Source organism: Mchenga conophoros, linkage group LG10 (assembly GCF_057382185.1).
Source record: "Mchenga conophoros isolate Kocher_MC1m ecotype Shallow Benthic linkage group LG10, M_conophoros_male_GT1.1, whole genome shotgun sequence".
Taxonomy (NCBI): domain Eukaryota; kingdom Metazoa; phylum Chordata; class Actinopteri; order Cichliformes; family Cichlidae; genus Mchenga; species Mchenga conophoros.
Genome location: NC_140535.1, coordinates 27,825,445 through 27,840,743, shown reverse-complemented (window position 1 = coordinate 27,840,743; position 15,299 = coordinate 27,825,445). Strand labels below are relative to the sequence as shown.

At 40.6% G+C, this 15,299-nt stretch overlaps 1 protein-coding gene across 3 annotated transcripts in view; it reads right to left on the bottom strand.

Moving 5' to 3' along the window:
• Window positions 1-253: 253 nt before the first annotated feature.
• Window positions 254-15,299, bottom strand: part of ppm1e (protein phosphatase, Mg2+/Mn2+ dependent, 1E) — a 60,718-nt gene continuing 45,672 nt past the window's right edge. For all 3 annotated transcript variants that reach the window (XM_085289675.1, XM_085289672.1, XM_085289673.1), the window contains exons 4-8: window positions 12,676-12,875; window positions 11,281-11,469; window positions 10,855-10,998; window positions 9,778-9,871; window positions 254-8,867 (exon numbers count right to left, since the gene is read on the bottom strand). In XM_085289675.1, coding sequence (XP_085145801.1) covers window positions 7,939-8,867; window positions 9,778-9,871; window positions 10,855-10,998; window positions 11,281-11,469; window positions 12,676-12,875 — 1,556 coding nt within the window. In that variant the 3' untranslated portion in view covers window positions 254-7,938. The remainder of the gene's footprint in view (window positions 8,868-9,777; window positions 9,872-10,854; window positions 10,999-11,280; window positions 11,470-12,675; window positions 12,876-15,299) is intronic.

Genomic DNA, 15,299 nt, shown 5'->3' with positions numbered 1-15,299 from the left:
GACAAAATGTGAAAAAATGAAGGCAAAGAAAAAATTATATAATAATTACTTAAATAGCAATATTTTGTAGGTAGTTGATAATTTTACTTGCCAAATGTTAACATTTATTCCCAAAAACATGCCTGCAGACGGTCCTATTGATGCAAATGCTTCACAGCTATTAGATTCAATAAATTAAATGAGAACGCATCAGCCGACAGTCTTTTATGCGATGTCAGACAGTCACAGTTAAAGAAAAAGCATCAGCCAGAGACTTGGTCTAATCTTTATATACATAATTAGTCACCAGTTACAATACACATATTTATATACTACAGGAACACAGATAATACAGGTACTCAGTGTGTGTTTTACATTTTTTTTTTTTTATTATTATAATTTTTTCTTTACCTAACCTGCATGTTGAAGAAGTGCCAATCATGGGGTTTGTCTTCAAGCCTGGAGGACAAGAAGGGGAGAGGCTCTCACTCTCAGCCCTACTCCCAACTCACCACATATCCACTGGTCTACATTTGAGCAGTGCATAGGTCTCAGAAGTCCGGACTCCTTTTCTAACGCACACAGATGGCTTATACAAGTTTAAACATCCTGCCTCTTTTATCCCAGCTCCTTTTTTTTTGTTTTTATAGAAGAAAGCTTCACATTCATTCTTCTATCTAATGCTAAAGCTGATCTGAGACATATTAGGACTCATCTGCAGATAAAATGAATGGGAAATGGACTTCATGGACTCGCCCATTATGCCCTTTCAAGTATGGCTTAACACAACTGTATTTTGTTGCATCCTTCAGCAGAAGACAAACCCACAGAGAGCCTTTAATGCAATGTCATTATTGCTTACAGAGTAAAAGAAAAAGCTTTTGTGTACATAGACACAGTGCAGATTCACAGAGGGCCCTATAGTTGGACGGTGATCATGGGAGAGCAGAGCCGAACCTCTGCTTGCTTTCATCATGAGAGCGGGGACACGTCCGACTCGGAGGAACTTATTAAGAGCAAGCAGAGTGTGAGCGGGTCGGGAGTGTAGGGTTTCTCGATCTAAGGTGGAGGATTTACCACAGGGAATGATGGCAAATGCTTTCTTTGCTTATACAGTGACAACTTCTGTGGTTTTTCAGTATGATGGGTAACACTGTATTCACATGAATGCAGCCAGCGGGGATTCCTGGTCACTGAGAGCTGTCACGGTTTGAAAAACTGAACAACAGGACACCGAAAACTACAACTGCACTGCAAAGCTGGAGTGGGCACAAGTAAAACGAGCTTCAGAGTGTCAGTGTGCACACAGCAGTTTCCTATAGCAGAGCAGAACTGCCACCAAATATCAAAACCTCTTAACATCAAAGGAGATCTCGTTCTAATGAAAAACCATCAAACTTAATGTAATACAATTTTATGTTGGAGTAGATGGTGCAGACTGTGTGTTTGCTGGATATTTAGTGTTTCTCTGCTTGAACAGATATGGGTTCAGGATCTAAAATAATGCATCTGAAATGTATTCAGGCTGTGAGCGGCTCACTCAAGAGACAGATATGTCACCATAGTCCAATATTTCAACCCTAAACCAAAGTAAAACTGTATTAAACTAAGCATTAGAGAAATGAATGTAAATAAAATGAAATTTTCGAGTCTCTCCTAGGAGTTATTAATTGAGAATTAATAACTCCTAGGAGAGTTATTAATAACTCCTAGGAGAGTTATTAATTCTTAATTGAGAATATCTGGACCATTTCTTTAATGCAAAAATCATTAAGTAGTGAATAATGGTGCGATTGTTCCTTTTTGTATGGTCTTGTACAGACCATTGCATCACTTCCATGCATTTGTATTTTGACTAACAACTGATCTCTGATAGTATTACTGCTATTTTTCCACAGTTTGTTCAGAAATTCATGCTTTCCAGAGGATGAACCCTAACAACTTTGGTAGACCCATGATTTCCCCTCTATCACTACCATCCATCTGTCCATCTTCCAGTTATCCAATTCAGTGTCACACAGTGGGACCGGAGCCAATCCCAGCCATCATGGTGAGAAGCAGGGTACACCCTGACAGGTAGTTTATTAACCTAACGTACATGTCTTTGTGACGGGAAGCTGAGGCACAGAGAAAACCCCAGCCGGCTCATGGGCTTGAACCCAGGACTGAACCCATTGTCCTCACTGCACCACTGCTCCACTGTGCTCCCCTGCAGTAAACAAAATATAATAGAAATGGATGCTGCCTTTTGGTGTTAGTGACATAATTTGGATCAGAGATGTTCGGCAATAATCTGGGAACCTGTCAATGCATTTGCAGGATTTTGGCTGGGAATTATAGGCGAGTCGCTTGTGGACGCACACCCATGCCTTTTTAGCTAACAGCTGGTGGATAGTCCAAGCTCCAGTTGCCAAGGTAACCCTGTAATGTATTTCCAACATTGTCATATGTCTATCATTATAACAAGACCCTGTCACCCAATGGCGGCTCTGCTTCCCCGGAGTTCGAGGCTTTGTGAAAGCTCTAATCTTTGAGCTAAAATGGTTGTGTTTGTAACGCAAACCTACTGATATGACTGGCATTTTTTAAGGCTGATACTAATAAAAAAAATCAAAGCTATTGCAGAAGATTAAGCCAATAATTTAATGTATGTTTTCATGACTTTTTCAAGTAGATATCTCACCAGCTGATGGACTAAAACCATTGATTTACAAGACAGAATTATTATATGTACACTCCTCCAGCACCCAATTAACTCACATTACTCATAATATACACACATCCATTCCTAAGTGATTTTTTTAGAATGACTTGATTTCCTTGGTTGCCTATCGTCTTCACGCTTCTGGAGACAAACACTGCAGATACAGTCCCACAAAATGTGATCCAGTGGCTGTAGTTTGTTGAGTGTCTGGACGGTACATTCCTCAAAAAACTATTCTTACCCTCACAAAAACAAAAACAAAGTAAACACCTCATGTTGACCCTCTTCACCAAGTCTGTCAGGACATTCTGGGACATGAGGTACATTCTGCTCGTGCTCGTCACTATTCAGTCCACAGGATGGTTACAGGAGACAACAGCAACAGGGTTAGTGATGCTGGGTGTTTTGTCAGCCAGTGAAAGTGGATGAACTGTTTACAGATCCAGGTTATCACTAACATTTGGAAAGAGTGGAGGTACAGTGTTACAGGAAGAATTAATATGTCCACACAAAAGCGTAGCAGCCAGATTTTTAGCCTTTCCAAACCTCAAAACACAAGAAACAAAGGTAAGTAATCCCATGGTGAGCAGGCCTCTTGGACCAGTGCATGGACTCACAGGCTGGAGGGTTGGAGGAGGGGGTACAGGTGGCTTACATCTTCAAAATGGGCTTCTGTATGCTAGCATAGACAATGAAAAAATGGGTGTAGCTTCCAGGCCTGAAAACTGAAGCCAGCATGGAAGTGCCTTCAAGATACATTTTTTTAAAGGGCACCAGGAGGTGACTTCTCTGGCTGCAAAAGGACTTCTGGCCCTAGAGAAGCCTATGGAAAAATATAGCTCAGAGTTTCAGGTCATATCAAATAAACCGTCAGGTCCACTTTGTTAATTGTCAGAAAGGAGAATTATCCAGGGTATACTCACTGGCTAACAAGTTCTGATTGGTCAGTTGTCGCATCGAGTTTCAAAACACTGAAAAAGTTCCGCCTAAGGCTTCGTAACGTCATGGTGGCTACATCCATCTTTTATATTGTCTGTGCACTTGCTCGTATTGTAACCTCATTAAATAGCTGCAATCTCGCTGGCTATTGTTTCGTTTGGTTACCCTTGATAATCTGGATTTGAAGTTGGACTTTAATAACAAATAAAGCATGGCGAATATGTAAAAAATATATAGGTGCGCCACCTTTTTTATATATCTGCTCAGCTGGATAACTAGTTTACTAGTATTAAAGCAGACTAAGAGACAGATGGCATTAAATTAATCCAGAGTATGTGGGAGAAACAGAAACAATGGTGGCTAATGGAGAACAAAAATCCCATTTTTGTGGCAAAAATCAACAAACGTTTTAAAGTTTTTTTTAAATCAGGGTTTACAGGTGATTTTTAATGTCTTAAGATAATTTAGATAATGATTCAACATAAATACCCACTTTACCCCCTTTAAAGTCTTTGCTGAGTGGTCTTAAAACACGGCCACTAAAAACATTAAAATCACCAAACACTGGTTAGCCCTGATGCGAGCCTTCTCTCATGTGGGCTAACATTAAAAGTCCAATATTAACAGCTGAATGTCAGATAGGATTTATACTGATTCCATGTGTTTTTTCCCCCAAGCTTTAAAGAGGGTTGCATCAAAATACCTTTTACTTTTAACGCTTTACAGGATTTTTGTTGGAACTAATTAACTTTGCCCTCAGTACAAAAATAATTTTCTTTTGTGAAAAAGTTAGCATTCTCAGTAGCTGTAGAGGATGGTAAACTTCTTGTTTTAGCTAGTTATGAGGGTATATTTGAGAACCTTTTACAAGGTTTTTGTTTCAAAATTGAATGACCCCATAAAAATACTAACCACAGCTGTTGTTTGAACTAAAGTTTGTTGGCCAGGAATCAATCAGATTAGTGCACGCTTCTGTATAAAGGTAAATATTTTTCAGAGTAAATTTTCAGTAATATTAGATTATAGCCATAGAGTATGGTGAAATACAAAAGGTAATATATTTAATGCAAAGTGAGATTATATTGGGTTTAAGTGTTATTAGTGTCATTAGAAAGGGATTAATGAGTCCAATATGAAAAAAACTGTCTTTGTAGTATTATCACATAAAGTCAGTCAGAGGATTATTGTTTGATGGCTACATGGTTGCTTGGTATTTATGATTATGAATTATTGTTTATAGGATCTGTACTGAGTGGATATTTGGGATAAGACATGAAAAAACAAACATAAATGTGAGGAATATCTATTCAGGCAAAGTGGTATAAAAACTGAAGATTTCTATGGCCTGATAAGATACCTGAAGTGAGCCTGTTGGACAGCACAGAGGGCCTGTCCATTGCAGAATCTAGATCAGATCCAATTATAAAGGCTCTGTGAAGCCATGGGAGTCAGCCACAGTGGATTTCTCTGACAGTGGCAGCTATTTGTCTATTCATGTGGTGTTGAAAGGAATTGGAAAAATTAGCTACCAACTGCAAAACATGCCCTGAAGTTACAACAACTCTGAATGTCTGCAAAAATTTTGCTACGAGACAAATGAAACAAAGTGTTTGGCTTATACTGAGAAATCTTTGATTAGTGGTGCAAATTCACATTTTCATACACATTTGTGATGAAAATTAATTTTGGAAATGTTTTCTTTATTAATTTGCCATAACTTTGGATAACAAGTCAGGTAAATCCATATTAATTCATTATAGCTATGAATATGTGTGTACTTTTTAAAGCACTTAGTAAGAAAATACAACATGTCTTCTTTGTAGCACTCATGTTGTTTTCACATTAAATGCTATAGGCTACATGAACAGCGGAAGTCGGAAGAACAATTTTCCCAACTGGGACCATCTAAGGAGGATGTGAATGCACAGTAGTAGCTGCACTATGTAATGTAGATGATATACTGTTATGCAGTGATTCTTTATTTACATTTTGATAGCTGTCTCTTAGGCTCCTAACTTTTGGGGACACTGGCTGGGTCGCTTTCTTCATGAGAAGTTGAAACCACTCCCACATCTGTACACTTAGTTAAACAAGAAGCCACTGCAAACCAGATGTCAATTAGCTTAGCTTAGCGTGAAGACTGGAAGCAGGTACCCTACAACAAAATCTGTTTGGGGCAGTGTAGCGGCAACGCCTCCTCCTGGTCTCTTACATTTGCTCGACATTTAAAAATGACACAATACTAACATAAAAGAGAAAGCCCAGTCAAAGCAGCATTATAAAACATTATAATGTACCTCACATGTATGACATCACCTCCACATTTTTCTATAATGTTACTATAACGTTGCAAAATAGTCTGGTTATTTTGCTACAAGAGAAGCATACAAACTTACCAAGTTCTTATGACAAAATGTAACAACGTGGAATTATGTAATATGTTTGTTGGGTAGTAACATAATAGTCTGCCGAAAGGTAGCAAAATATTAACGTTACAGTCTAGAAAAACTTGTATCAGACCCCACCTTATTAAAAACGTTTAGAAAATTTCCTGTTTCTCTGAATTAATAAATAATACAGCTGGAAAATATTGCATGGTCATCCTATCTTGATAGACATAGCGGTGATAGATATCGGTGTTATCCATAAGTAAGCATCAGTAAGCTGAGCCAATCAGCTGCTGGTAATAGCTTCATATTTATCAGACAGATGTGAGAGTGGTATCCATACTTTTATTTTGGCAAAATAAAAATGTTAATCTCTTTTGCTGTTAGAGCCTCGTGATATGACTGGGCTGAACGCACAAGCCAGACTTGTCTTTAATGGTGATAGGAAACAATGAGTGACTGGGTGTGCATAAAGGACATGGAGCTCAGTAACTCAGTAATATGGAAGGTATGGAATACCTGTGGGAAAAATGCTTTTCTTTACTGGGTTTTCTGTAAAAAACAAAAACAACCAAAACTATGATGAAATTGTTTTTTTGTTTTTTTTTTAAAAACCCGCTCTAAAAACCCCATTATCTCAGGAGCATATCACCATCTGGACTACATGAAGAATTTATTCAGGTAAGTGACTGCTAATCTTTTATAATCCGGTGCTAAGTGCTTTTATCTGTAGACAAATGTGGCTGGATAATGGCTGGGTCATTGACTGAATTGGAGGGGGCAGAACAGTGTGTGCTTCCAGTCCGAGAAACCAGGAGCAACAATTGTTCCGGCCTCCGTTTACGAATGTTATTCATCTGCCACTGAGGGATTGTTGAGGAGACAGAGAGGCAGGCTGCGCTATTAGAGCTTAATTTAATGCTGGGTCGCTCGACATTCTCAGTAGCTTACTCAGAAGAAAAGATGATATGTGACACCTCGCCGTGCATTTATACCTGGGTATGACTGCACAGTGAGATGCAGAATTTAAAAAAAAAAAAAAAAAACAGTCTGTGGATGATTACACTTAAAAGCATGAAGTTCAGTTAGAGCTACGGAGATAGATTTGACTCCCCCCCGTCTGTCCACTTTGTGCGAATGAGCAAACCACAAAAAGTAGTTTGGTGGTGGCTTATACATTTTATATATTGTAACAAGAGAGTAACAAGAAATGACGGTAAAGATGGCTAAAAGGGATCAGATCCCTGCAGTACATGATACTTTTGTCCACATACTTTTGACCAAGCCGAGCAATTTTTTCTTTATTTCATCCTCAGTTTTTCCTTCTTCAAGTACCAGATTTAATCTTTTCTGTGTTGCATCTTCTTTCTTTTTAAAATGGTCTCTTCAAAATAGTCTGTAGAGCGACCAAGCACATAAATTAATCTTAAATGTGTTCAGACTGAATATGTTTCTCATCAACAAAACTGCTTCTAAATGTTTCTGGTGTCCAGTTCTTTCTGTTATTTGCCTTTAAATCTTCACTTATATCCTCGTTAATGAAATACTCAGACGTAAACTTTATGTAAGGTGCCTACGGTAAGCTGTGTCCTTCAGTCTGAACACATCTTATTAACCTGCACTTCCAGCTCTGGCTTCATTTTGACTGGTCAGTGGTCCCAATGGAGAATGCAGTTATGAGCTTTACCTACAGCATTGAGGAGTGGGGCTTGTGTTAATGGGCCAGCTTACAATTGGAAACATTTCAGCTTAGGACAGAGAGCACCACTCCTCTGACAGAGATTCAATAATCACATAACAACTGCAGGAGCTACAACTACCAACTATCAAAGAAAGACATGTTGACGTGTTGTTGAAGGCAAAGGTGGATGGGTGGACTGCGGGGCAGGAAGGAGGGTTGAAGGAGATGGTTTGGTCTGGGTCACCTCTTCAGATGGTGGCATCATGGGGCAGTTGAGGCACTGCCACTTCGGATTTCTGGTTGGAGTAGCGCTGCATGTGGGGCAGCAGGGGGCCAGATGGTAACAGGCCTAGCAGCTCCCTGGATCTGCTTGGCAACCTCCGCCCCCACCGGCGACTACCATAACCGAGCTTGCGACTTCGCCTCACTGCCTGGCCTAACAGCATGGCTGTGTGGGGCCACAGTGGGTCCGTGAAGCTAGAGATGCTGGACTCCTGAAGAGGGACACAGGACCTGCGCCTCAGTGCGCGTTCTCGGAAGATGTGAGAGGCGGCAAAGAGGTCGGGGCTAAGGCCGAAAGAGCCGCAGGTCAGCGAGATGCGGCCCTCCAGCGATGGCCCCAGCAGGCTGAGGCTAGTTCTGTCCGTGAACGAGTCAGTTCGGTCTTCGTAGCCAAGGTCAGCGGGCGCTGAGCACTGCTGCAGGGGCCAGCCTCCACGGCTCTTCCCCCCATTGTCCGCATTGCTTCCTCCCTCTCCGCCATCACGCTCTACCCTGACCGCTTCATCTTCCTCCTCATGCTCCTCCTCTTCTTGCTCCTCCTCCTCCACCTCTGCTACCTCCTCCTCGTCCGCCACCTCTCCCTCCACCACACCCTCCTCCTCTTCCTCGGTGCTGGTGGGTGGTGGCGAGCGAGGATCCCGCAAGAAGACCACTATGACAGTGATATTATCGCTAGAGCCCGCATCCCGGGCTGAGGCCACCAGCTTATGAGCTACCATGGTGGTGTCCCCAGCGTTCTCCTGGAGATGATCGCTGACCACGCGCACCGCCTCATCTGGATTCACCGTGTCCCAGAAGCCATCGCAGGCCAGAATCAGGTAGTCTTCTGAACCATCCAATGGGAAGATGCCATGGTCTGCGTCGCCACAGATGTAGGGTTTGTGCTCAGAGTCACCTGTCAACACAGGTAACAGTTTAATCTGTGAGGATCTGCTCAGACTAAGGTAAAAACATCCAGGAACATCTCATGAATCAGGAAAAGGAATCTAGTAGGAAATTATCTAAAATAATAACATTATATTTATAATAACTGCTTTCTAATAGTGGGATTAGCATATGTACATGTGCTGCTTTAAATGTTGGGGTGGGGTTGGGGTGGGGTGGGGGTGTTAAAGTTCTCTGTACTCTTACATTTAACACCCTACCTTAAATCTAACTCTGTTTTAGGGTTAAATTGTAACTTTAACCCTAAAGGAAATCTTTAACTCTCATGTTAGTTCTTGAAGGGATGTGAAAAAAATAAGAGTGAACCGATACATTAGGGTTAGGTGCAACTTTTCCTTTCCCTCACTCTGCAGCTCTAAAACTAAGTCTGGTTCTCAAAAAGATAGCTGGATCAATTTTTCTGTAAGGAAGCTATTTTTGGCTGCTCCCTTATTCACAAAGGGTCACCACAAAAGGTAGCTCTGCATATTTGATTGGTCGATTTTTTTTACTTCCTGACTCAAAACCTCAAAGGGATTTGTCTGTATTCCTCGGTCTGAACCAGGGAGTCTTTTCCTTGCCAGGTAAACGTGTAAGCTGCTAAACTTGGATATGCTTTTACGGATGTGTTTTAATGTCATTTTATATTTGTTTTTTGTCTTTTCTGTAGCAAATGACTTCTGTCGTTCTTTTTGGATGAGCAGTTTTCAAGAAGGGTACCACCCACAACCTGCCCACAGTCTGCCCACAATTACACATATTTCTCTTTTCAAAAGAGAAACTTTATGATTAACTCAATGTGACACGTTTAAGGGTCATCTATGAAGCTACAAAAATGTATGAGAATTGTGCAGTAAAAAGAATGTGCATGAAAAGTTTACCTATCGCTCTGGATACAGACAAGCTGCCATTGACCCTCCACGTGCCGAACCAGATCACACAACCTCCGAGAGCCTCGATCCTCTGCTTCTCATCCTGCAGACACAAAATGATTGGAATCATCTTGTGCTGCCATTCTGCAGCAGAAAGCTCAGTACTAAAGCACAATGCTTTGCCCGCCTCTGCTGTGCCCTTAAAATCTGAAATGCTGGTGCTGTTTCTAGATTAATGATGCTGGAAACAGGCTGGGATGTAGCAAGGAAGGAGGACGGTGTCCTGTGTTACTATTGTTGTTGCAGAATTAAACAAAGAAACACATGGTGAGCAATAATGGAGTGGAAATTTTGCGACAAATTACAATAATGAACAGGAAGTGGAAAACTCATGAAGCACAAGTTTTCCTATATACAGATTTTTAAGGGAGTTCAGTTGTTTGACTACGACGTGCACCTTTCAGGTACTCAGCAGGCAGGTGGTATAATACTGCTCTCACATTTGGTTGTGAAATATAAAACTTTGGCAGAAATCACCCTAAAATATCACTAAATAACACATTATATCTCATTTGTTCTCATTTTTTTTAAAAGAAGTGTAAATTAACAATGTGTTGTTTTATCTGAGTTTATTGGTGCCAGAATATTTTTTTGGCTGTAACTATTAATCTACGAAAGTTCTCACCGCCTGCCAACTGCTCAGAGAAAATAAATATTTTGCCACATAACGCCGTAAAATGGAAACTCGACGTTTTTACACTTCAGTACTTTTGCCGATTAAATCAACACAACACAGTAACGGGATCTTTACATAATGCAAGTGCAAATATGATTAATCTGAAATCCATCTAAGTCAAAATGCACCAACGTATAAAACAACTCTTTATTAAAGTTGATAAATTATTGTCATTTGTCTTATCCTTGCCACTGTCTATTTGAGAAAGTTTACATCTGATTGACTGCCCCTCACAAACAGAGGGTCAGAACAGCAGGTAGGCGTGGCTGCTAACAGAGTTTCTACAATCCACAGAGAAATTCATAAAGGACTCATCATGTCTGAGGTATGAGGAGACTGAGTTATCTCACCTCTCTGTCTGGTTTATGTGGTTTCATCAGCTCCACCACCTGCCCTCTCCTGACCAGAATGACCTGGGAGTCTCCAAGCCAGGCCACGTACAACGTCCGGCCCCGCAGGAACGTCACCACCCCTGTTGTGCCGCAACGTAGGTTCTGCCAGACAGACACATGTCACAGTGTTCTCAAGAGCAGCTGCATCACCACAAATACTTTGAAACGAGCAGAAAAAAATGTTGACAACATTGAGCTGTTTAGAAAGACACCTCTGTCTCATTCTTATTAAAATTGGACTAGCTGTTGGAATTATACTCATAGCATAAATATAATAAATAAATAGTGTTATTCACCATGAGTAAACTTAACAGTACTTCATAGTTTAGGAATACTGTGCAGTAAATACTACTAAATGGTTTCGTCCTTGGATTATGTGGTTACCTCTCGCGAGGCCTTCTTCACAAAGCGTTCGTCGGTGAGTTTGAAGGCTCTGCAGAGCGCCTCGCTGGGGTCCTGGCTGAAGGATTCCTGCCGGACTAAGTTCACGTGAAGGTGATTGGCTGCATAAATGGCAGCATCAACACCTCCATGACCGTCAAACACAGCAAAGAAAGCCTGCTCTTCCTGATCCTGGCAGACAGGAAAAAACATGATTTTGTAGGCTGGACTGCATGGCGTGAAACTCCCATATCACAAAAACAAATTTCCACAGTTATCTATTTGGCATTAAACTTTTGATGTAGTCCCTAAATACAGTAAACTCAAATGACTTAATGGCCTAATTGGTCAAATGATGTAATGTAATATTGAGACTGCAAACATCACAATTTGGATATATCAAAAGTTACTATATGCAATATTTGCTAAGGTATTCTATATAAAATATACGGAATTACAGGTACTTAAATGCTACATATGGGTCCTTTTAGCATGATGGTGGGTAGTTGCTAGGCACCATGATGATGAAATAAGATCCTTCAGGGGCCCAAGATGTACCTGGCTGCTCAAGGTCTGATCATGTAGTTTAGGGGCAACCAAACAAAGAGAGAGAGAAACTGGGTGTTTAATATCGTTAGCTTCATAGCATAAGTGCCTAAGTCATTGACTTAGTCAAATGACTTAGGCAATTATGCTATGAAGCTAACGATATGATTTGTTCCAAATCGACTGCATTCTTTCTTATTGCCAGCAGGAGGCGACTCCTCTGATTTCAGAAAACATTTTACTATGGAGTTTATGGTCCTAAGTTTTCGAGCCCTATTTCATCAATAAATAATTAAATAAAAATAGCTTGAAAAGGCTTGTTGTTGCTAACAGAGTACAAAAATAGAAACAAGGGGCCAGAAATGATGTATTAATGTGATCACATTAATGTGATTAATGTGATCAAACATTAATATGTATTAATGTTTGATCTGATATTGTCATGTTAGTGTTGTTTCTGGATAAACAAAAGTAACGTTGGTCCAGGTTCAACATTGTAGTGATGTCATTGTTTTGCGATGTGGAAAGACCGTCCCACCACACACAAAACCGTAACCCTGATCTCATAACCCTAACCTATAGCCCCGTAATCCTAAACCTAACCTAACCTTTTCCTAAGTGGACATCAGCAAGTTTTTTTGCAAGTCGCAAAGCTATGACATCCCAACAATGTGATTGGTCAGTTCCAGTGTTGTGGAATCATTATTGTGTTGATCCAGGATAGTGTATTAATTAGGTTATGATTGACCGTAATTCTAACCCATGGCTCATGAGCTGCAGTTTGCTGACCTCTGGCCTAACGTAACATATTTAATGCATGAGTTTTTGTGTGTTTTTGACACTAACCCCTACCTGAATATTGAAGAGTGTGTTGAAGTCAGGGATGATGATGTGCTTGTCCTCCATCTTGCGCCGCATGTTCTTGATGGCGTGGATGGACGTCTCATAATATGGCTGTGGACGACGGCGGAAGGGGAGCTCCTTCAGCCAGAGGCAGCACGTCTCAAACAGTCTATTAAACACCAGCCGGGCCAGCTTCACAGACTCCATCTCTGACACACACAAACACACACACACGCGATGAGCCAGGCTGTTCTATTTTAGCTTCATTGCTTCCACTGTTGGTTTGGAGCTCAGTTTATAGAGCTTGCACTTTTGAAAGTATACTCTATCAGAGATGTATCTTTTGAACATCAAACAGTGCATCTCTAGGTGCCTCTGAAAGCTGTCTGAGAGGTGATCGCTCAGTCTGCAGTAACAATAGCTTCTAATAGTGACACAGAGTACTGGAAAGATAAAGAAAATGTGCATGAATCACTCTTACAGTTTAATCCAGTTTTCTTACCATAGCGAAAGTAAAACAATATTTCGGTTACCCTGAAATGGCACATCTGTAAATCTGATCATTTTTGTGACCATTTAAATTTATATGATAGTTATTTATTTCATTTAAGGAAAGGTTTAATGTAGGTTTGCAATAACTGTTTGAGGTACAAAGTACATTTATTTTTTATGTCAATTAGCTGTTCCTCAATGAAATGTCAGGAAAACACAGAAAATCTTCAGTGTAGTTTCCCAGAGTCCAAGGCAACATTTTCAGATGTCTAATCTAAAACTCAAAGACATTCAGTTTACATTTATATATAAACTGCAAAGATTCATGTTTGAGAAATTAGAAAACACCTGGTGTTTTTGCTGTTCAAAAAATAATGAAGGGAGCACTTATCGTCACAATATAACACAACTTCAGGGTTATCAATCTGTCCAGTTAGGAAGCAGAAACCACTCTGAATCCATGTCAGCTACTTTAGTGGAAATCAAAGTGATTAAAGGTGCATTTGAGAAGAAACAACAAGACAAGCCCTAAACAGGGGATGGTTTCGCAGGTGGTGCTTCAGGGCATCGCTCTCTCTTTCTCCTTCCTGACTGATTTTTGCTGGTGCCTTTGTCACTGCTGGCAACAGGGGACGGGACCTGCAGCCCATTCTGTTTATCCAGCTAGACCAGCTTCTCCAGGATTTTAGACAGCATCTGTCTAATGAGCTCAGTATAGACCTGCCAGCTCTGTTTCCTGGTGAAAGCCAGTAGAAGTGCATTTTTCTCATCTATGAGCACAGGCCCCACTCTAGGCCGTTGGGACCTCATGCAAGTGAATATCCTGGCCGAGGTCATAATTTACTGGACTTTGGCAGTTTTCCTCCTGTTCTTTCACACATAAAGGAGGAGATCTCAGCCCTTTTGAGCCCTTGTCTTGTTCTCCCACAGCCCATCTCCTTATATCTCCTCCACGCTCTTCACACAGGAAACCTTTTGATCGTGGAGAAGCTGGACTCCCTGTGCAACAGATACCATCTCGTGGTAACAGCAGTGATCAGGACACTGGCAAAAAGCAAAACTGTAGAAAAAAAAAAGAGCCACAGAGGAGAAGGAGAGAGCAATGATCTGTGGCCACCACCTGCAAAAACACTCCCTTTTTGGAGCTTGTGTTGTTGTTGCCTTTCAGTGCACCTGTCGTCAATTTCATTTGCATCAAAGCTGAAATGGACTCGCAGTGGTTTCTCCTTCCCGACTGGAGAGATTAATATCCCAGACGTTTGTGTGTCATACTATGATGATCAAGTGGTCCCTTAATTCATTTGAGCAGTGCATTAAGTGATTACATAAATGAGCATAAATACATTTTCTGGTAACTGATCAGGATAAGCCATTGCAGGGGTGTGACGTCTGTGTCTGTCACCATATCAATTTATTTTAATTTACCGACTCTGTCTTCAACAAAACCTCAGTAGTTAAGTTCAGTTAAGTTGAAAGGGGGGGGATTTAATAGCTGAAAATAATTATGTGTTAACATTGTTATCTTGCTACTTCTTTGTTCCTATATTTTCCTCTGGCAGGTTTTGCTCGTACTGGCCAGATGGAGAGGAAAAAAGAAAGTTAATGAGTCGAGTTTCGAACCTTCATGAGGTTGGGCTACATTCAGCTTACAACAAGAGTATTTTCTTTAATGAGTAAGTATTTGAATAAATAAACCTTTTTATTGCTTCATGTGGATCACAGTTCCAATTTATTGGTTGCACCGTTGCCATTTCATCCTTACAGCACAGTTTTCTGGACAAGGTTTAATATTTCTCCAGATAGCAGAAGACAAATCGTCAGTAACATTTACCAAGAACTGCTTTGCGAGATCTAAAAATTAAAGAAACATTGGTCAAATTAAAGTACTTTATCCCTGGGTAGTCCCTGCACATCTTCCTCTCAGAGAGATTTTACAGGGTGAATTAAACTAAAAGGTTCTTGTCTAAATTTTTCTGCTGTGTCAAAAAATACCCAACAATGACATTTGAAAACTCCTCATCCCCCGGAGGAAATTACACCCTTGTGAACAGAGGCACTCCAGGGGCCTGTTTTACTTTGTCAGAAAGGCAAAGTCATTGGCAGATTTCACTCAGGTACACAAGTTAGTGGAACAGAGGCGA